The sequence below is a fragment of the Megascapheus bottae genome, chromosome 10, assembly GCF_031878675.1.
Source record: "Megascapheus bottae isolate mThoBot1 chromosome 10, mThoBot2.hap1, whole genome shotgun sequence".
In the NCBI taxonomy this organism is placed as follows: Eukaryota; Metazoa; Chordata; class Mammalia; order Rodentia; family Geomyidae; genus Megascapheus; species Megascapheus bottae.
In genome coordinates this window covers 2,446,592-2,469,966 of record NC_143518.1, presented here as the reverse complement: position 1 = coordinate 2,469,966, position 23,375 = coordinate 2,446,592, and the positions used below count along the sequence as shown (strand labels likewise).

Genomic DNA, 23,375 nt, shown 5'->3' with positions numbered 1-23,375 from the left:
GAGGAGGGTAGGTAAGATCTACCAGGAGGAGAATCCAAGGGTCCTGAGGTGGGGGAGGAGTGGATTCCAGGGCAGAAAGGCAGGGGGTGTGGTCTGGCATGAAGGTGAGTGTGAGGAGCCAAACAGGGAAGAGTTCTGGGACGCATCACCTGGGGTCTGGAGCTTGGTGACAATTGTAAGCACATTGGGCGTTGGCAGTCTCAAGCCATGAGAACACTGGCTTTTTAGAAAGATGATGTAGTCCATGCAAAGATTTGTGTGTGTGTGGGGGGGGGGAATCAGCCATGGGACTTGAACTCTGGGCCTGGGTGCTATCCCTAAGCTCTTTAGCTCAAGGCTACCATCCTACTCCTTGAGCTACAGCATCACTTCCGGTTTTCTGATGGTTAATTGGAGATAAGAGCCTCATGAACTTTCATGCCTGGACTGGCTTTGATCTGCGATCCTCAGATCTCTGCCTCCTGAGTGGCTAGGATTACAGGTGTGAGCCACCACGCCAGGCACAAGGAAGATTTATATAGGATCTAAAATGGAGGCAGTACTTAATTGGGATACTTAAACATAATGCAGCAAGTCTTCTTTAAAAATGATTTGAACTGTGGTAGATACCATTGCTCTGGTGAATCCAGTATCATGGTGATGGATGCCCTTATTTTGTTTTCTTTGAAGAATCTACCAAATCGTAACAATTTTTTTCAAAAGGAATAGGATTCATCTGGGCTCAATTTTAACGCTTTCATTCTATGACCAGTTGGCTTCATTTTTGAACCTGTGGTGAGTGAGAAGATTGTGGCTGAATCGTGGTGATGCTGAGCTTCTCATGTGTAGGAGAGAGAGAAGAAGCAAAGTACACCTTTTGAGGGCCATCTCCCTCCCACCCCGGCTCCCCCTTTCCTCCCACCTCCTCCGGCAGGTCTTACTTCCTAGCTTCCATCACCTTCCCAAATGCCCATCGTATCCAGCCCTCATGGTCCAGTCACAGCTCAAGAGCACTGTCAACTACAGAACATACCCTCAACACAGGAGTCTGTGTGTGTGTGTGTGTGTGTGTGTGTGTGTGTGTGTCTGTTGGCACCCAGATGCTATCCTTTAGCTTTTTTGCACAAGGCTAGCATTCTACCACTTGAGCCACAGCTCTGCTTCCAGCTTTTTTTTTGGTAGGAAATTGGAAATATGAGTCTCATAGATTTCTCTGCCTGGTCTGGCTGTGAACCATGATCCTCAGATCTCAGCCCCCTGAGTAACAAGGATTACAGGCGTGAGTCACCAGCGTCAAGCCTAACATGGGAGTTGTTTTCTTTTTTAATCCATAATAGATGGATACACACCTGGACTGGGGAAGTCATTAAGTCACTTGACAAACATTTACGTGGTATAGGTTAGAGCTTTAACAATGTCAGCCCTCGTGGCTCCACGAAGCCAATAAACATTTGGAAATACACCTCATGAATAAGCAGCAGAAAATCAGATGGGAAATAAAACCAGGAGAGTGTGTAGCCAGGGCCAGCCCACGTGGGGACTGATGGAGACTGGAAGCTATGAGCCTTGGGGACACTGGAAGAAGAGAGTATATCTGAGGGATAGAACAGTGTTCCAGCAGGGGCAGAGTGGGTTCAAGGAGCAGCAAAGAGGATGGGTGTGCAGAGCCAGGCAAAGGGGAGGGGCCAATCGTGCATTGCTTTACCTGGGCCTTTGGCGATGGCATAGGCCTGAATTCTTGGTTGTTCTCAGTCATGTTAATAAGCCTCCATCATGGGACTTCTGATGCAATTATTAGGAAAGTCAGAACTCTTTCTACAAGAGGACTGAGAATGAACTCACCAAGAAGCAAACTGCTTCAAGAGCTAGACAGGTCCTGAAGACATCATTCAGTTCCTCTGTTCAGTCATGTCTCAACTTCCCATGACACAAGCCAATAATTTCTGGCTTTGCTTAAGCCAGGGCAAATTGATTTCCTTTAACTTGAAACCTAAAGTCTTTGTGTAGTACAGCAATACCGAAAGCATTCTATGATGAAGACAAGGAGAAGGAAATGCTGAAAGACACCTGAATTCCAAATGGTTATGAAATCTACATCTCGTGATAATGTGCACTTTCTAAGACTGGTATTACAGGCATGAATGCAGATATGGTTATGTTAAAGAAAAGTGTAGAAATTCTGCATGTGGTAGAACAAGATTAGAGTCACACCAAGTACATGTAAGGGGTGGGATTTTTTTTGTTTTACATTTCAAACAAATACCTTTAGTTATGCAGAGGAGTTCCTATTCAACGCAATGGTTTGTGGGCAGAGTGCATTGTGATCAGTGTCTCCCCTTTCTTGTTCCTCTCATCTCTCCCAGTTCCACCCATCCCCTCAACTTCTGTTTCCATTTCCACATATGATCGTTGACTGATAGGACTTTGTTTACTGACCCTTCCTGTCCCCATTTTTCTACCCCGTCCTTTGACCTCACTTCCTCTTGACACCCTAAGTTCCTGCTTCTTGGTAGTCATTTTGTTAGATTATAAGCTAACTGTTCAAAAGAGTTATACTGTTGGAATCCACCCCTGCATAGACCGTAGTCTAGTTAATATGTTTGTGTATATGTTCAAATGACTCTAGGTTTATACACATTTATAACAAATCTAACTTTCAAGTATGAGAGAAATCATGCATTTTTTTGTCTCTCTGAGCCTGACTTAACTTTGCTTAACATAAATTTTTCTAGCTCCCTCCATTTCCTTGCATATGGTATGCTGTCATTCTTACTGTTATTTCTGTACTTTATTTTCTTTGCAGGCTTCCAATTTCTCTCTATGGTGCAATGAAGTCAAAGGAAAAAAAATATTTTATCTTCTTCTCTGGGCTTTTCTTTTCTTAACACCAATCAGTTGGCCAAGGGGTTTTATCTTCACTCCCCCCGTCATTTTCCCTCTTCCCCTCCATCTCCCAAACCAGTCTCAAGTATCCTTGTTCCACGTCCATACATGTGCATAGGTTTTTATCCATTCACCTTCCTCTCCCTCACCATTTGTTCATCCCCTCCTATTAGCAGACAAGTTTCAACTTCCTAAACTGCCTGTTAAGTGTTCAAAAGGGTTTGACTAACATCTGGGATGGGGCTCAGCTGTTCAGAGCCAGTCTTACCTTATTTTAAATAAAAACGGTCTAGGCTGGATTTAGAAATAAGTGACCCCTTAGACATGTAAAAGTGCTGTTAGTCTCTGGTGCCAGAAGGCACAGAAGTGATTGCAAATCTTCCCCCTCCTCGCCACACACACCACCCCGCCTTATACTAAGTTTGCAAAAGCAAAAGCAGTTTGTTTTAGAAGTGCTGGAATTCTGAGACTACCAGTTCACAGGTAATAGATTATTACATTGTCTCTCGGTTGTGCTGAATGACTCTGGCCAAGGGTTCTTAGCAGGTGTGGGTCAGTGCCAGTGCTTATAGTTCTCACTACTCAAGAGGCTGAGATCTGAGGATCACCATTGGAAGCCAGCCAGAGCACAAGTCTCTGATACTTTTACTCCCAAAAGCCAGAAGTGAAGTTGTGACCCAAGTGGTAGAGCACCAGCCTTGAGCAAAACAGCTCAGAAGACAGCACTCAGGTTCTGAGTGCTAGCCCTAATACAAACACACACACACACACACACACACCCCAAAGGGGGGAAAATGAGTTTATTTCTCTTATACCAGGGCCAGAAGGCTTCAGATCAAAACATTGACAAACCCAATGGCTATGGAGGTAAAACTGAACTGTTGCATTTTATAGGCTAATATGTTTGGCAAAAGATTTTGATATAAACACTTTGGTTATTTTGTCAGAGGACACAAGAGTATGTGGGAGTGGGTATGGAATCAGAAAATTATTAAGTGGACACCACCGCCAAGCCCTAATGAGTACGATTCAGTCTAGACTCACGTTAATACACAATTTGAAATGTGTTGTCATCCTCAGCCACAATCTATTTTATTCTTTTACAAGTGCTATTCAGCTGTATCATCAACTAAGAATTCCGTGAAAATTATCCACGGATCAGATTAGTTAGAATGACATTTTGGGAATTATCTTACTTCATTTCTGATGAATTTTTAGATTTTGAACAAAATTTGAACCTTCTTTCTCAGTTCAGCCGTTTTGAGTTACATAAAGACCAAAACATGGCAAAGATTTTATAGCAGGCAAAGCGTTTTTGTTTTTGTTTTTCAAAATTCTTCTAATTCAGATAGCTGAAGAAATCTTTGATCTAGAAGGTTTGGCAATTCAAAGACCCCTCAGGGCACTTTTCCCCTTCCAAATTAAGAAAAGAGTAAAAACAGTATTTGTAATGGAAAATGTCCCTGCCATTAAGTATATTATTGCTTTCACTTAATTCATCTCACGGATTGAAGGTATTGGCCAAGAGGAAGTTTTAGGTGTGATGTAACATAGCTCCAAGACTTCGTGTGCTGGAAGAGTAGGAAATCATTGGCCTGAATGTAGATTTGGAATGAAACTGGGTCAGAAAAGTTTGATGGGCCAAGCATTGGGGTAAAACAAACTCATTTCAAAATGGATTCATAGAATTCTTTTTTTTTTTTTTTTTTTTTTTTGCCAGTCGGGCTTGAGCTCAGGGCCTGAGCACTGTCCTTGGACTTTCTCAAGGCTAGAGCTCTACCACTTGAGCCTCAGCACCACTTCCGGCTTTTTTCTATGTATGTGGTACCGAGGAATTGAACCCGGGTCTTCATGCATGCTAGGTAAGCACTTTAACCACTAGGCCAAACTCCCGGCCCGAATTCATAGAATTCTTATCCCACTACTATTTAAGTTACGATAACTGGGAGTCACAAATTTGGAGAAGCCAATAAATACATTGAGGCTCCATCTATCCTTTTCATGACATTATCAAGGTTTGAATTTTAGTCCTTGTATCTGCTTTGAATTGTTTGCTTGGCTGGCAGTCTACTACTTGAGCCCATACTGCCAGCATAGGTCTTTGCTGTTTTCTTTTTGTTGTTGTTGTTGTTAATTATATATGGAGTTTTTCAAACTTGTTTACCCATGGTGGCTTTGTATTGCGGTCTTCCAGGTCTCTCCTGAGTAGATAGGATTAAGGTGTGAATACCAGTGCCTGGCTGTTCCAGGTTCTTCCCGTCCCCTCCCCTTCTCTCCCCTCCCCTGTCCTCCCCTCCCTTTCTTCCTTTTGGTGCCAGTCCTGTGGCTTGAACTCAAGGAGGGCCTGAGCTTTTTTGCTTAGATCCACAGCTTCACTTCTGGCTTTTTGGTGATGAACTGGAGATAAGAATTCCATGGACTTTCCTGCTCTGGTTTGCTCTGAACTGTGATCCTCAGATCTCAAACCTCCTGAGTAGCTAGGATTTAGAGGTCCAAACAACAGTTCCTGGCATGCTCCTTGCTTTTGAAGATCTAAGGAAGCTGTGCATGCACGTCTCTATACCCTTTAGCTTTTCAGAACATCAAGGATTTGCTCCCACTCGTTCTGGGCCTTTGAAACTAGCTAGTGCTACTGTCTGGGAATGATTAGGCTGTTATTTGGGTAGGAAACCTCATCTGGAGATTTCAACTCTGGCTTCTACTTGGACTCTAAAGACAGATGAGCTTCAGGTGACTCTAGCAGGTGCTCTGTGATGAGGAGGCAGAGGACCAGTCAGATGGGAGCAGGATACCATGTCCTCCACTGGCCTGCAACACAGCCCTCTCTAGGAGGACTCTGCCGAGGTGGTGGTAGGCCTTGGCCACTGCTTCCTGCCACATCTCGTGGCTGCAGTGGAGGCCCTGTCAGAGCTTGCTCACCCTGAGGCCTCACTACTCACACCCTATGTGTCTCCTCCTGGGCTCAGAACCTGGGCCTGAGTTCATGTCCCTAGACAGAAAGTGTCCCACCCATATCCAACTGCTGCTCAGTCTGGATGTCTAACATCAGTGACCAGCGACAAGACACCTACTTTATCCTCCCAGGAATCATCTGCTCTCGAGACCAGAACCGTGAAACCCACTGGCTTTTAGATGTCAACTCTAGTGTTTTTCCAAGATTACTTTAAAAAACAAATAAACAAACAAATGAAACCAACAATGAAATTTTCCCATTTGATGCTTAAAAAGTATGGCAGAAGTAGCCTGGCAAACGTGAGGCAAGTGACTGCGGGGTATGGTAGTTTCACCTGTAATCCCAGCCGCAGACTGAGGCAGGAGGGGTAAGTCTGAAAGCCAGCCTGGGGTATCTACTTAGCAATAATACACTGTCTCAGACCAACTTGTGACACCCAAAGGCACAACAGTCAGATTGAGTAACATGGACTGTCACCACGAGGGAAGCCAATGATGTCACAGAAGCTGCTGTTACACCTGAAAGTAGGAAGTGGCTTGTGTATACAGGTCACACTCTTAGGACATAGAAGAATTCTCAAGCAGATTATATATACTCTAGCTCAACATTATTATTCTATCTCCCCTTCATACAAGAAACCCGTGGCCCTGTCTTTGAGGGGGCTCTGTGTCTGCATGGAGAGAAAGTCAATGTCTAGCATGTAGTTTGCTACTTAGCCTGGCTTTCTGCTGCCGAATTCAAAACCTATACTTATCACTGAGGATAAAACCACCACAGCCCACATGCCTTCTCCAAGTCCCTTACTCTCACTTGTAATCCCAGCTACTCAGGAAGCTGAGACCTGGAGGATCTGAGTTCAAAGCCAGCTCAGGCAGTAAAGTTCACTAGACTTTCACATCAATTAGTGAGCAAAAAGCTGAGCTGGAGGTGTGGCTCATTCAAGCCCCAGCTGTGAAGGAGCTGGCCAAGTAAACAGTAGGACCCAAGTGCAAGCACTGTAGCCAGCCAAAAATAAAGTCACTTTATTACCATAAAACATAGGGCTGCAAATTGCAATTTTAACCAGTTTTACTAGATAATATTGTGGCAGAATACATGTGTATAGTTATGCAACCATTATCCCATCTGCCTTTATTAGCTGACATCTTTTAGAGCCCAGCTCCCCATGTCTGCCTCCCTCCAGCCTCTTATCCTACCCCTAGAAAGTTGATTGCTCTCAATACGTGACCGTTAGTGACCGGCTTGTCTGCTTATGTCCACAGCTTTGTCTATGTAGAATGGGTCATCATTTGTCCATCAGCGGGCTGGGTTCTATCATCTGTTGCGCCTATCTTCTTAAGATTTTTTTTTGGAGGCGAGGGATTGCTGGTACTGGGGTTTCAACTCAGGGCCTGGGTGCTGTCCCTTAGCTTTTTTACTCAAGGCTGTCACTGTATCACTTGAGCCACAGTTCCATGTCTGGCTTTTTGGTGGTTAACTGGAGGTAAGAGCCTCATGGTCTTTTTTGCAATAGGGCTGCCTTTGAATCATGATCAGATCTCAGCGTCTTAAGTGGCTAGGATTTTGACATGGAACCAGGCATGCGCTCTCTCTCGCTCTCTCTCTCTCTCTCTCTCTCTCTCTCTCTCTCTCTCTCTCTCTCTCTCTCTCCTTTCTTCTCTTCTTTCTTTTTATACTAACTACATACTAGATGCTGACTTTAAAATTTTGTCAGTCATTGGGCTTGAACCCAGAGCCTGCAGGGGTGCTGTCTCTGAGCTTTTCTGCTCAAGGCTAGCGCTCATGGACTTTCCTGTCTGAGTTGGCTTTGAACCTTAATCCTCAGCTCTCAGACTCCTAGGTAGCTAGGATGACAGACATGAGCCACCAGTACCCTGCATAATGTCCTCTTTTTTTGGCTGGCACTGGAGAACTTGGAGCTTTGTGTTTACTTAGCTTGTTTGGCAGGGCTCTACCACTGGAGGCACACCACAGCCCAGCTTTTTACTAGTTAATTGGAAATGGATTCTAGTGAACTTTCCAGCCTAGGTTGGTAATCCTCAGATCTTAGCCTCCTGAGTAGCTAAAATTACAGGTTTGAGCCACAGATGACACTGATCCCAATATCCTGTTAACATAGCAGTTGAGGCAACCACTCAATTTTTGATCGATTGATCAAAAATTAACAAGAAACGGAAGCCATTTGTTGTTTCTGCAGTGTGATTATTTCTCTGTTTCAGTGATTATGGGATTTCTATATGTTTTAAAACTAGATTATAATAGTAAGATTGACCAAATAGAACTGTCTACGCTTATGATGTGAAGATCATGGTTCAAAGCCAACCTGAGAAGAAAAAGCCATGAGACTCTTGCCTCCAATTAACTAGAAAAGAGCTGGAAGTAGAATGGTGGCTCAAGTGATAGAGAGCTAGCCTTGAGTGAAAAAGCCAAGTGACAGCAAGAAATCTTGAGTTTAAGCCCTAGTGCTGGTATAACAACAACAAAAATATTTCTTTTTCTTTTCTTTTCTTTTTGGCCAGTCCTGGGGATTGAACTCAGAGCCTGGGCACTGTCCTTGGGCTTTCTCAAGGCTAGCACTCTTCCACTTGAGCCACAGCATCACTTCCAGCTTTTTCTGTGTATGTGGTACCAAGGAATTGAACCTGGGTCTTCGTGCATGCTAGGCAAGCACTCTACCACTCGGCCATGCTTCCAGCCCGTGAAGATTTCTTGAGCACCATGTGTATTCATTTTATATTTGTTTAAAAAATATTCATCTTTGCTGGTGCAGATGGCTCATGGATGTAATCCTAGTTACTCAGAAAGTGGAGATGCAGAAGTTGAAGGTTCAAAGCTAGCTTGGGCAGTAAGGTCTTAACACTCCAGCTCCAATTATAACAAAACAAAATAGTGGGCTGGAGGCATGGCTCAGCCTTGAGCATGCAAGCTGAGTGAGTAACCCTGAGTTCAAGCTCTATCACTGGGACACACACACACACACACACACACACACACACACACACACACAGACGTGACTATTCTGCTAAATCATTCAATGAATTATCTACTGGCTTAATAATAAATGCTTAGAAAGAAGTGTCTCTGGGTATGTTGACAGGTTTTACATTTGTGTGTTGCATAAAGTTCCAGGCACAGAAGACAAATTCTATTTGTTTTTATTTAACTCAAAATAGCCAGTAACATAAAAACCTTTAAAAAGTATCTGCAATACATGACTATTCGGTTATTTGGGGTTGATGGTACTTGATTATTTAGTTCTTGCTTATTTCCAACAGGTACTATCACATAATCTATCATAAAATATATCTTTAGAAGTTTTCAGCAGGAGTTCGACCTGTGTAATTGAATTCTAATAAAAATTCATGATATAGTTATTGTTTGCTTTTAAATATTTGTTCTCCTACACAGAAACTATCATAAATAGACTAACAATTCTGAATGAAATGCCCACTGATAGCACATCTATACAACTATGCTTCGTTCTTTCACTACTCAAAGAGGACTGTCTGCGCAATGCACAGTGGGAGGATTATGTCATACACACTTAAGTCAGCTCATGAGATGAATGAGAAACAACCAGTACAGATGACGAGACATCCTGCAGCAATGGCACTGAGTGGTGTGACAAATGCTCACCGGAGAGAAGAGCCAGAGGATTGTTGTTCACCATGTCCCATCAGTCAGAAACCTTTCACGCCTGCTTCTCCACAGGCATCTTGCAGGGCTATGTGGGATCTTGTGTTGAAATGTTTTGTTTTGATTTATTTCCTTGTTTTTGTTTTGGTTGTGCTGGTACTAGGAAGGCTTCAACTCAGGGACTTGGCCTTTCTGCTCAAGGCTCATATTCTACTTAACTTAAGCCATACTTTTATGTCTGGTTTTTAGCTTGAAAATTGGAGATAAAGAATTTCACAGTCTTTCCTGACAAGGCTGGCCTCAAACCCTGATCCTCAGATCTCAGCCTCCTGAGTAGCAAGGATTACAGGCGTGAGCCACCAGTGCCCAGATAACTGAATGCCTTTTTAAAATACAGAATCTCTTTACAAATCTACTGACAACATCAGTTGCTCTTCAGGAATCACACTTATTTCTCCTGTAGTAGAGAAAAAAATAAGCCGTCCCTAGAGTGAGCTGCAGCCCTACCTCAGGTAAGTCACAATACTGTGATCTTCAAGGCAGGATCTTGTCTGTGTAATGAATCCCCAGTCCAGCTCCTTCTTCACCTGAAGGACAGTGTGTTTCTGGGACTCCTTCTGGGGTGCTCACACTCCCACTGGCTGAGGAAATCTCATAGCAAGGAAGTTCAGTGTGTTATGAGCTCTGAAGAGAAAGGCCACCAAAGCTTGATCCACGTCTGTGTGACTCGGGAGACTCTTCAGTTAGGAGACTGTAAAACTGAAGCAGAGCAGAGCTTTGGTCTGGGACACTCGGAGCTCCAGGAAACTTCTCTGGTCACCAAGTCCAGGGGTTTCAAAGTGGGCAGCTACAATCTACTTAAAACACTTGGACTTAACCACTTCTCTGGTTCCGCTTCTCTTTTTGAAAGCACCATTCTAATGGAAACATCCTGCCCTGAATTAAGCTGGGCCTGAATTTCACCACTAGCTCAAGCTATGTCCGTGTAGGTTCATTTGGTAGAGGTTGATTTTCTGGAGTATGACTTTGAAACTCTTCCGCTTTCTGGCACCACGGAAGACTTCTACCTGGGCTGTGGATGGGGGTAAAAGACCCCGTGGAGAACTCCTTCAATAACCACATTTGGAAAGTCTGCAAAACAAAAGGAAAACTGCTTTTCATACAAGTACCAACAAGATAACAGGTATTCTATAGCCTGAAACAGCAGGGCCAAAGCAGCCCAGCCAGGGAAAGGGCATGGCCACGAATGGACGTGGCCAGCAGCCGTGGGCTGGGTGTGCCATCTATCTATCCCTTATGCCTGTGGCTGGAGGCACTCAGTCTTCCCAAGAATCACTGCAGAAATGTGTGGCCAGATTTGTAGCCTATTGATTTCAGGGGTGTCCTAATGGTGAACACTGCTAGGCCAGCTCTTTATCTGAATGTTTTCTCACAGGGAAGATGGATTACACTGGCAATTCAATTTCTAACAAAATCTCAATATACTTGAAGGAATTCCAAGATCTCTACTGGGAATACTTGGCTGCAGTTTTTCCACTGTGGTTTACAGCACCCTGAGTTCAAGCTCTATCACTGGGACACACACACACACACACACACACACACACACACACACACACACACACAAAGGCAGTATAAATATTTTATAAAAACACTGCCTAATCAGGCACTTGTGACTCACACCTGTAATCCTAGCTACTCAGAAGGCTGAGATCTGAGGATTGCGGTTCGAAACTAACTCAACAGAAAAGTCTGTGAAATTATTATCTCCAATAAACTACTTAGAAAAGACCAGAAGTGGCACTGTGGCTTAAGTGCGAGAGCTCTGGCTTTGGCCCTGAGTTCAATTTCTAAGACTGGTATCAAAAAGCAAAACAAAACAAACAAAAACCCCAGGGGCAGGAAGCATAGCCTAGTGGTAGAGTGCTTGCCTAGCATGCACGGAGCCCTTGGTTCAATTCCTTGGTACCACATACACAGAAAAAGCCAGAAGAGGCTCTGTGGCTCAAGTGGCAGAGCACTAGCCTCGAGCAAAAATGTCCAAGGACAGTGCCCAGGCCCTGAGTTCAAGCCTCAGGACTAGCAAAAAATACAAATAAAATAAAAATAACCCCAAACCAACTGCCTATTTAGGTTGATGAGGTTGCTTTGTGACTATTTGCTAAATACAATGTTTTAGCCTAACTAGGCAGAATAAATGTGTATTTGTTAAGCATGGGCAGCTAAGTGCTTGCAAGAGGTAGCTACCTATTCCACATGGACAGAGACCTTACAGGCAAACCACTGAGATGACATTCTTTATAGCAACGATAGCTCTGTCACCAGGGCATTAGGGAAAGACGTTTGCAGATAAAGGCTGTAGTCTTGGTCACAACAAGACACAGAAGCGAGGGATCAGAGTACGAGCAGTCTTTTGTCTCTTTCTGTGGGTAAAGTTTTACTGTCAGCAACAAGGAATGGCTTCATTGCTCATTCTACACGGTATGCAACTGAAAGCCTTTCAGAAACAAAGGCAGAAAATTTACTGGGCACAAAGCACAGAGGAGAATTCAGGCAACAAGGTCTGCCCTCTCAGCTGGGCAAGTACCCACCCTATGTGGACCTTCTCATTTTCTTATTCAGCCTGTGCTAATGGATGTCCTGCCTACTTCTCAAGGTTGCTAAGAAAATTAAATGAGATGATGTCTGAGAATGTGCATAAGTCAACATTTTGAGAAGGACTCTGGGGAATTCCCATGGAGAAAGGACTCAGGCTACAGTATTGATCTCAGTTATATTTAAATCAATTAGCTGTGTTTAAAATATATAACTTTTAAGATCATAGACTCCACCATCAAGGATGCTGCAATTTAATGGAAATGCAAATATGACTGTGACATATATATGCTGATTTGGAGAAAGACTAAGAGCGTAGGATCCAAGTCTGGCTATCTTGATAAAGATAAAAACAAAAACAAATAAGCAGAGACCCAAATAACACCATGAAATATTAAGGGAAACAAATGCCCTTTTCTCTGATCTCTTCCTACTCAAATTCAAAATTGTCTGGTAAGAGAGAGAAAGAAAAATTACATTTCTTCTAGAAAGGCCAGCCCCAATTAAAATTCTGAATGTCTCTTACACCAAGAGCACGAGTTTATTGGCAGATTATTAAGCCTTGGACCAATGTCACTCTGTTAGACCTGTATTAAAAACGTGGTTTATGTGGTGTAGGGTCAGATCAGTAAAGAGCTGTTAGCAGATGACAGGTTTGATTACCGCTGGCTACAGGCAAGACGAATGGATCCCTGAGGAACAGCAGCACCGGCTGGTGGGACAGTTTGCTGGAAAGGTCAAGAACAGGCATGTCAGCATCAGGGGACGATGGTAAACAGAAAACACTACAAACTAGCTTTGAGGGGATCAAACTGCTCAAGGTTCATGCATCTAGCAGAGTGTGCGAGGCAGAAAACCGGCACTACATGCATCTTCTCACCAGTGCTCTGAAGACTGTAGCACACATGCGACACACAACCCATCACACAATGAGGCTGAGATCTTGGGGTGTGGTCTCCGAACAAATAGCATGCAAGCCAGGCTTACTTGTAATTATAATGGAGTGCTCCCCCAACTCCCTAATCCAAAAGTTATCACCATAAAACCAATTGCCAGCAAAGGTTTTCCAGAGAAAACAGGCCATGGGCAATGAAGACTTTTTAAACAAAACTGCAAGCTCTAGAACTAAGGAATCTTACCTTGACTCTTCTGATTCGGTCTCATCAAAAGATCTAAAATTGTTGTGAAAGACAAAAATAAACAACAGACCAAATAAGTTAGGTCAATGTGTATGTGAACGAAGGGAAAAATTGTTTGGATTTGTAGAGCACTGAATTGGGAAACATGAGGAAGAGGAGAAGGAGAAGGAGAGAAAGGGGGCAGGGGAGAGAGAGAGGGAGGGGCAGGGGAGAGCTGGGGCGCTTGTCTTGGGCTATGGATCAATGGGTTGATGACTCATGCCAAAGAATCCTTGGGTTTTAATGTTCCTTGAGATCCCTTGAAAATCCTCAGGTTTTAGTATGTGGATTGACTTTGCATCAAGGAGAAAATTACTCACTCACTGATACTGTAAGTGTCTCTTCTTAAAATACTTAACCCTCCCAGGAAATGCAGGCTCACACATGAGCGCAGAAGACATGGAGCACATAGATGATTGGGAAGAGAGGAGTATAATAAGGGGTTCGAGCAAGTGGCTGTACGTATACAGTATTAGTGAAGGGCTAAGACAGGTGTCTACTAGATGCCGCTCGTGCTGCAGGCAGCTGGGGTTTAAGGTGACATTGAGTGAGCTTGGCTTGGCCATGTTGAATTCAGGAATTCTCAGGAGGATCTGGAAGCTGGAGGTGACGGGAATGAAACCTCTCCCTGCTTGGATTTGGACATAATGCGTCTTTGTGAATGAATTTACTGTGCATGGATAGTGACGTCTGTGGAAACTGGCTCAGCTCAAGCCCTATACATGGAGCCAGGCAAGTGGCTTATTAAAGAGTTAACTCAGTTTTGGTATTGGCTGTGGTGGTCATGGGGCTCAAACTTAGAGCCTAGGTGCTGTCCCTAGAGCTTTTTTACTCAAGGCTAGGGCTCTGTCAGTTGGCAGCACAGCTCTACTTCCGGTTTTCTGGTTGTTAATTAGAGTCTCACGGACATCTCTGCCCAGCTGGTCTCAGATCTGACCCTCCTGAGTGGCTGAGATTACAGGTGTGAGGCAGCAGCACCCAGCACAATTAATGCTTCAAGACACGGCTTTGGGTATGAAGCTCAGAGACACCATGTTTTGGAGACAGAAGCTCAAGTCAGTGGAGAAAGAGGTCTTACACACGACAAAGCATGGGCTTTGCCCACTACGAGGTAAAGGATTTGGGGAAAGACAAGTAATTCTTGTGTCGTATGTAACCAAGAAACAAAAGGAGTTGGCTAAAATAATCTGAAAGGTGATGTTAGCTTTAGAATTACATAAAATCACGTTATCCAGGGAGACATGGACTTACTTGGCTTACATATCCACAAGTAAACAAACTATTCCTAGACAGGCTATCTAGACTCTGCTCCTACAAGGTAACAGCACTCTGTGCAACTTAGAAGATCCTTACAGCTGAGCATGATTTATCGAGCCTTAGCCCGCTGAAGGATGGAGATGAGGATTTAAGTAGAAAATCCCTTACAGAGGCAAGCGAGTGCTGTCCCAACCAAGGCTGGGACCCCGTGGAGACCACGATGAGATATCCACTAGGCTAGTCACTTATCACAGAGTCACTAGTGAGCTAGTTCTTACCCACAACTTTCGGCCTTTGGTAGAGAAGGCAAGTGTCTGACGTTTAGGAAATCAAGAAAGAGTTTGGGAAGTTCTTCATTTTCTAAAATGACAGCCTGTGAAAGCAGAACACAGAATTAGAAACTGAAATCAACTTTGCTAAGCAATCAATCAAAGGGATTTTATCAAAAAGTCATAAGTGTCCATCAAAGTCCTTTCCAGCAACAATTCTCCCAATCAGTGGAAGGATGGTACCTGTATTACCCCAAGAATTTGGGTTGACAATGGTATGCAGCATCTGGAGACATTGTACTTCATTCATTCATTCATTCATTCAACCAGCACCTTCAACACCTGAAGTGGTGACTTATAGATAAGACAGGGGAGAATCAGGTAAAAATGGTTCCTACCACAACAGAGACTCTAACCCAGAGTGAATATTTTAATACACATTAATTACCCCACCAAGATGTGTAGATCAAAATTCCTTTACGAAATGATAAAGTGGTATACATGTCTTTTCATAAGAGGCTGTTAGGAAATAGTTTGTCTCACTGGAAGACTGAATCTACCTCCTTAGCTATGTCATCTACTTTGGTCTAGGATCCGATGACATTGCCATTTGGACAGCTCCACTTAAAGGGTCAGCGACAATTTTACCTACCTGTAAATAAGGGTGTATCATTTAAAAAAAAATCTATAGAGTTTTTCCACCTAAAGAGATCTGTTAAAGGACATAGATAGCAAGTTAAATAGAAAGCCCACAGAGTGGGAGAAGATTTTCACTAACCATGCAACAGACAAAGGCCTCATGTCTAAAATATATCTACAGTTAAAAAAATTGAATCTCTTCAAAACAAATCTGCAAAGAAACAACCATCCCATTAAAAGATGGAGCAAAGACTTAAAGAGAGACTTCTCTGAAGAAGGAATAAGAATGGCCTATAGACACACGAAGAAATGTTCGACATCTCTGGCCATAAAAGAAATGCAAATCAAAACAACTCTAAGATTCCACCTCACTCCATTTAGAATGGCCATTATCAAGAAATCCAGTAACAACAGATGCTGGCGGGAGGTGGCCAGGAGGAATCACTACTACACCATTGGTGGGAGTGTAAACTCGTTCGACCTCTATGGAAAGCAGTATGGCAGGTCTTCAAAAGACTAAGCATAGAGCTCCCCTATGACCCAGAATTCCACTCCTTGGCATTTACCTAATCGTCCAGAAACAAGGACATACTAAACCCACTAGCACAATGATGTTCATTGCAGCATAATTTACCATACCAAAGATATGGAACCAACCCAGATGCCCCTCAGTAGATGATTGGATCATGAAGATGTAGTATTTATACGCGATAGAATTCTATGCTGCCATCAGAAAGAATGACATTGTACCATTTGTAAGGAAATGGAAAGACCTGGAAAAAATCATATTAAGTCAAGTAAGCCAGACCCAAAGGAACATAGACTCAATGGTTTCTGTCATTTGTAATAATTAGTACACATCTAGGACTCTCCTAGCAGAGGATTACAATAGCTCAAACCCTAGATATATAAGGCCATAGAGGATGAGGCCAAATTGATGGACCTCCAGCACATGGAAACAAGAGCTTAATTATAAGTAACTGTTGTTCTTTTTTTTTTTTTTTTTTTTTGCCAGTCCTGGGCTTGAGCTCAGGGCCTGAGCACTGTCCTTGGACTTTCTCAAGGCTAGAGCTCTACCACTTGAGCCTCAGCACCACTTCCGGCTTTTTTCTATATATGTGGTACCGAGGAATCGAACCCGGGTCTTCATGCATGCTAGGCAAGCACTTTAACCACTAGGCCAAACTCCCGGCCCGTAACTATTGTTCTTAATGTACTATGTTTTTCTCTCTTCTCTTGTGTTGCCCTTTGGTTAATCTCATATTGTTGCAGTATCTGACTTTGTTACCTGGTATATTATATGAATATTTATTTGTTTATTTGAAATAAGAGGGGGAACATGAGGGGAGGGGAGGGGGGGAAGGAAATGGGGACAAAAACAGGAGAAGGGGTATCAATGTATGAGAAGTAATGCACCTTCTATCTGGGGAATATAACTGTAACCCCTCTATACATTAAAAAAAGAGAGAGAGAGAGAGAGAGAGAGAGAGAGAGAGAGAGAGACATCTGCTAAGTAGCTAGAATAATGACACAGGCAGGTCAGTGTACTGCAAGGTCTAAATGCAGTTTTCAGGGAGAAATGGGTGGAGAGTGGAAAAGACCATCTTTGTATGTATTTGAAAAGAATCTATCAGCATGTGTGGCCTACTAACAAATTTACTGCCACACCATCCCTCACCTCCCTTTTTTTTCCCACTCATACTGGCCCCAAAGCACCCAAAATCATGTGATAGTCTCTGGACTTAACAAGATTCTTTTGCCAACTCACCATGGGTAACTTTTTCCCAGTAGAACATGCCTTTAAAGAGCAATGAAAGGAGCCTACACCACTGGCTCCCACCTGTAATCCCAGCTAAAAGGAAGTTGAAAGCTGAAAATTTGCAGTTATAAGCCATCCCAGGCAGACAGATCTGAGAAACTCCTATCTCCATGTAGCCCACAAAATGCCAGAAGTGGAGGTGAGGCTTAAGTGGTAGTGTTCCAGCCTTGAGCAAAAAAAGCCAAGCAAGACTATAAGGCCCTGGGTTCAAATACTTGCACAAAACAAAATCCCAAAATCTGAGGGAGCTAATGTAAGAAGGGAAGCAGGCAATTCTTGAGTATTGCGATGACTACAGTCATAGCAGTCAATGTACACACAAGAAAATAGAACTAGGTGCCGGGCATGGTGGCTCACATCTGTAATCCTTAGCTACTCAGAAGGCTGAGATCGGAGGATCAAGGTTCAAAACCAGCCCTGGCACAAAAGGACCTGAGAGGTCCTTCAATTACCCTCTCCAATTAACCTCTAGCGGTTATCTCCAATTAACTCTAGAAAAATGGGAAGTGGGGCTTGGCTCAATGATAGGGCAGTAGCTTCAAGTTGAAGAGCTAAGAGACAATGCCCAGGCCCAGGGGTAGGGCGGTAGCCTTGAGCTGAAGAGCTCAGGGACAGTGCCCAGGCCAAGTTCAAGCCCAATGACCCACAAAAAAAAAAAAAAAAAGAAAGAAAGAAAGAAAAGAAAAGAAAATAGAACTAGGAAAGTAAATGAGATGGCTTGGATAAATGCAGGGGAAAATAATACAAGGAGTGATTCTGATCACGATGCACTATACATACAGAACGGACATGCTAAATTTTAACTCCACTGTCTAACTATGTGAAGATTTTTAACAAGGAACAATGGGAAATGATGGTGATATCTCTGCATGGCAGATCAGGAACAACCACACTGATCGAAAGATAGAGAACCAGTGATCAAAATCAGGCCAAATTATGCGCACATATAATTCTACACACGGTCTTGTTTTTAGCCATATTCATATCTTGAGTTGCGTCATTTCTCATGAGGTTTTGGAACCCTGTTACCCAGCTCAGGGCAAACACAGGGTTGGGGGGGTGCGGGGAGGAGAACTAACCAGGTTGGAAGTTCTGCCAGGCATTTGGGGGATGGGCCTTGCTATACCAATGCCCAATCACAGTACTGCTTAGTCCCTGGAGAGGATGCATGTGGAGAGAGGCCTAGCTCTGTTCCCGACACAGCCCTCTGCCACCTCAGAAGTATAAGAAATAAGAGAGAAGAAGAAATGTGATTGGGAATTCTATTTCTAATTAAGGAGGTGGGGGAACCCGTTCTCTGTCCAAAGATACCTTTTCATACTATTTCAGGGAGGTTCTTTCAAATCATTTGACTTTATCTGTTATTTCCCCAAAGGATTTGTTTTGAGTGCCCAGGTCATTATCTTAGCGGTTAAAACTCAGAAATTCTAGAAAGCATGATGTATACAAATCTCCAAGCATGTGTGTGTGTGTGTGTGTGTGTGTGTGTGTGTGCGTGCTGATACAAGTTGCAGTGGTTACTGATTTCTTTCTAGCTATCCGCTTAGGAGGACAATGCAAAACCTATTGAACAATATAACGCATCATGCTGTAACAAGTGCAAAGCTGTGGGTACGAGCAATTGTTTGAATTATCTGTACAAATGGTAAGCTTTCAGATTTCAAAACGAAATGAGGGAGGGTGCAACAATCTTATCTCCACCCCCACCTTTTTAAAATAAATTAAATCAATAACAAGTGTGGGACACTTTTAACGACCTGAACTACTTAATTTCCAGGATCTTGAGACATGCCATCCATCACAGCAGCATGGAGAAAGACATCTCTTGAGTGTTCTGGGGGTTACTTTGGTTTTATTAATGCAAGATTTAGGGAATTTTAACAAGGTGAATTGTTTATTTGCCTTGACAGATTGGCTTGCAATGCACTGGCTACCTCTATAGCATAGCACAGGACTTCATCGTGCATGGCCTCTCCCGACTTCTCCAAACGAATGATCACATTGTTTTAGGTAAGACATTCTGGCTAAGGGAACACAGAAAACTCCAGAAACTTGGAGTGTTGACTCTTATTCCTTGAATAGTCTCAATTAATATTTTCCAGAAAACAAGGACCAAAACCTGCTTGGGGATTTAGAGTTCTAAAGAAAGGAGAGGAGAGGTTAGTTAAGCCTTGAGTTATGTAGGGAACAGGAATATTTTCTAAACTCTGGTAAGACAGCTTGTATGTATGAAAAGAATTAATGCTTAAGTCCAAACAGAGATGCAGGGTAATAGGGCAGAATTTACTTAATTTAATATAATATGTACAAGTGAAACAACTGTCAGTAATTAGCACAGAGATGCAAAAGGGGAATTGAATTAGTTCAACCCAATCTTTTGGTTCATAAACACATGATCTCACCCGGGAGCCTTTCAGCTATCCGCTTATGTCTTCTTCATTTCTTGAAAAGCTTTTCCATGAGGATCCTGCCCCTCCCCCCCACAAAAAAACCCCTGCTCAGCACTGTGCCAGTGCTGTGACTGTATTTATCACCCAGCTCTGGCTTAAATCACCTAGCTTTAAGGCACAGATAAGTTCTTAGTTCTTATATTTTTGAATAGCAAATCATACCTTCCCTTTATTTTTGACTGTCTTTTTCATTCTTTAGAAGTCATGTGGTGTACAAAGCTGGGCTTTGGAGCCAGGCCTGGTTTAGCTCCATCCTCTGTCTACTTTTAAGGGCCTTGGAGAGATGAAAGGAGACCTCTCTATGTGTCTCTGCTATACAACTAGCATTCAAAACATGTCCATGCTCTTTTCTTGGCCAACTTTTGTTCTATCAGTTCCTAACAACCAATTTCACCCATTTTGGAACTTTGAACTATTATCTACCTAGTGAACAGACTCTTGGCCCTTTAGCTGCTCAGAAATGCACCTACGCATGTAACTGGGCTTTTAGGAGACCAGTTCCCAGACCTCTGGTCGTCGTGTGGGAACACCTGCTCTGAGCTCAGCCGAGACAGTCACACTGCTGGGCACACTGCTTTGGCCTGGAGCCTGACACCATCAAATCCTTGCTGTATGCCAGCTCCCCAAGGCACAGGCCAGCCTTGCGCTCATGGTTCTCTTCCTCTTTATCAGTGAGGACCCTGCTGGAGTGTGTGCTGCCTTCCAATTAGGGTTCATTAAAGCTTTCCACACTGGGCTGTGGCTCAAAACACTGGTCTGACAATGAAACAGGATGGTACAGTATTCTGCCGGACAGCTACTGCTTCTCTGGTTCAAGAACAGAGTTCATTTTCATGACTCCCTCGTTCTGTGTCATCTATCTACAGATAACTTAAAAAAAAATACACCAGCTAGCCAGGTGCTGGGGACTAAAGCCCCTAATCCTAGCTATTCAGGTGACTGAGTTTTAAGGAGCTGGGTTTGAAGCCAGTCCAGGAAGCAAATCTGAGGGAGTATGAGCTCCAATTAACCAGCAAAAAGCCAGATATGGAGATGTGGCCCATGTGATTAATTACCAGTCATGAGAAAGAAAGCTGAATTCAAAGCCTCACTATTGGCAAACACATGCAAAATAGACTACATGTGGGGCTTGGGCATGCGCTGGACACTTGTGGTCCTGTCACCTGCGAGGCTGTGGCATAAGGATCACAAGTTCAAAGCCAGTCTAGGCTACACAGTGAGGCCCTATCTCAAACAGACTAAAGGAAAAACATTACAAAGAGTCAAAGGGTAACAATGAAAATAGCTAAAACACTTCAGTTTCAATAAAGAGGTCTCTAATGGTAAGTACCAAACATGGAATGGGGCCATGAAAGGGAAAGAGGAGAAGTGTCCTGAAGTTACCCATGTGCTTTGTGGAGAAGCATGGAACCTGAATATATAACACATTCATTGGTGCCAGAACAAGAAGATTGAACTGCGCATGTGGGAGGAACATCTCCATCATTGTACTAATCCAAAGGTTGACACCTAAAGACGATAGTTCAAGGCCAGCTCGGGCAAGAAAAATCCCTGAGATTCTGATTTCCAATTAACCAGCCAGAATCCAAAAGCAGAAGTGTGGTTCAAGTATTAGAGTGGTAGCCTTGAGTAAAAAAGTTAAGGGACAGGGCCCAGGCCCTAAATTCAAGATTCAGTCTAGCATGGAAATAGAAGAGGGGGAAAAAAAGCAACTGAACCAAAGAAGTCTCCCTCACTGAACAATAAACTAGCAACAGTGGTCCAGGCAGGGGACAATGAGATGTGGGCCTTTCGTTCCCATGCAGATAGAAAACGCTACGGATGAACAGAAAAGTGCCCCGATAGAATTTCCACCTAAATTACTTCTTAGGGAATACATGTGGAACACCCACCAGATTATGCAGGGTCTGGATGCTGTCCCTTAGCTTTTTTCACACAAGGCTGGTGTTCTACCACTTGAGTTACACATCTCCTGCCGGCCTTTTGCTGGTTATTTGTAGATACAAGTGTCGCAAACTTTCCTAACCTGGGCTGGCTTTGAACTGTAACAGGTGTGAGTAAACAGCACTGGATCTGAATGCACATTGTAAAAGCAAAAGACCGTTTTCTTTCTACTGTATTATTCACTTTTGTGAGTATAAATGACTTTCCTTAAAGTAGATCAGACCTTCCTTTAGAAATATTACTCTAAGAAATAACTAGGAAAAAAAAAACTTCTATATATAAAAAAAAAATGTGCCAAAAAAACCCCCAACAACAAACCAAACCAAAACAACAAAAAAAATCAGACTGAATGGGGTAGAAAAACAACAGTGATGCTCCCACCTCAGCTCTCCAAACTTGATGTTTACTTGGAGAGAAATGTCTTTTTTATTGAAAAGGTGTAATTATCATCATGTAACACAAATCACAAAAATCCCAATTTTTCCACCTTATCAGCTTTACAAAATCACATTCCCAAAGGATACCATTGATTAGTTGCACATGTTCCTTCGGTGACATCCCAAATCCTTAATTGTCAGTCATCTTTTCTTCTCCAGGAAGTAAAAAGCAGTCACCAAATTACAGAGGGACTTGTGCTGCTATAACCTCCGTGAGCCGCCGTCATGCAGCAGAAAACACTGGGAAAATATCACAGGATAACGCTGGCCGACAGGGGAGATATATAAACACTGTAATGATTTCCCACGAGTTTCCATTTTCGAAAATTGTCACTAAAGCAAGGATAAACGGTGACACATCTCCACCGAGGACACGGTGAAATCGAACGCTGGCATTCTAGTTAGGTCCTACCCTACCCAGCAGCCAATTATAAAAGGAACAGAGCATCTTGTTGAAAACTTGTATGAGACCATTTGGCTAACCTTCCATGTGCACTGCACAAAACTCACCAGCTCAGATCCTCTCCTTTCAAAATATTACACACACACACACACACTCACTCACACGCCAGCCATGTGGATTGCTCTGAACTCTAAGGAACATTCAAGTCACAAATGGCAGGTTTACAAGAAGTCCTGTAAGCCCCCCCTCTTTCTTCTCTGTTCCATCCAGTTTGCTCTGAAATGTCTGATTTTTTTTTTAAGGAGTTGAGGGGGGGTGGGAGACAAAGTTCACCTGACAACTTCTCTCCCACATACACTTTTCACAGGAAGGATGCTTTCTACTACATCTACTTCAGAGGTGCTGGAAAGAACAGGGATGGAGAAAAAAAATCAATAGCTCCTCACCGCAGTAAGTGGGCCACAGTGCCACCTGCTCTCCTGGGACCCCGCAAAGACCAGAGCCCCGCAGTCTGTCTCCCCTCCACATCCCATCTACTTGGTCCCAGTTTCACAAGGGAGATTGCAAAGGAACACTTTTAAGAAGCCAAGCAAGTAGAAAGTTCTCAGAAGGGCCATGAATATCTAAAAACTAAAAGTAAAAAATCAAGGCTGGGAATAGGAGGGCTTGCCTAATATGCATGAAGTCCTGGGTTCGGTTCCACAGTACCACATACACAGAAAAGGCTGGAAGTGGCACTGTGCCTCAAGTGATGGAGTGCTAGCCATAAGCAAAAGAAGCTCAAGGACAGTATCCAGGCCCGAGTTCAAGCCCCAGGACTGGCAGAAAAAAAAAAAAAAACAACCAAAAAAAAAAAACCTGACATGCTTTTCAAGAACCGACGGCACCACAAATCCTTCTTAAGTTCAGGGCCTGAGCACTGTCCTTGGACTT

The 23,375-nt window shown here is 43.3% G+C and overlaps 1 protein-coding gene across 1 annotated transcript in view; it reads right to left on the bottom strand.

The window, feature by feature from the left end:
- Positions 1–8,972: 8,972 nt before the first annotated feature.
- The window catches only part of Snx24 (sorting nexin 24), a 129,579-nt gene continuing 115,176 nt past the window's right edge, over positions 8,973–23,375 (bottom strand). The window contains exons 4-7 of the mRNA XM_090339685.1: positions 14,760–14,854; positions 13,186–13,218; positions 12,710–12,774; positions 8,973–10,582 (exon numbers count right to left, since the gene is read on the bottom strand). Coding sequence (XP_090195811.1) covers positions 10,515–10,582; positions 12,710–12,774; positions 13,186–13,218; positions 14,760–14,854 — 261 coding nt within the window. The 3' untranslated portion in view covers positions 8,973–10,514. The remainder of the gene's footprint in view (positions 10,583–12,709; positions 12,775–13,185; positions 13,219–14,759; positions 14,855–23,375) is intronic.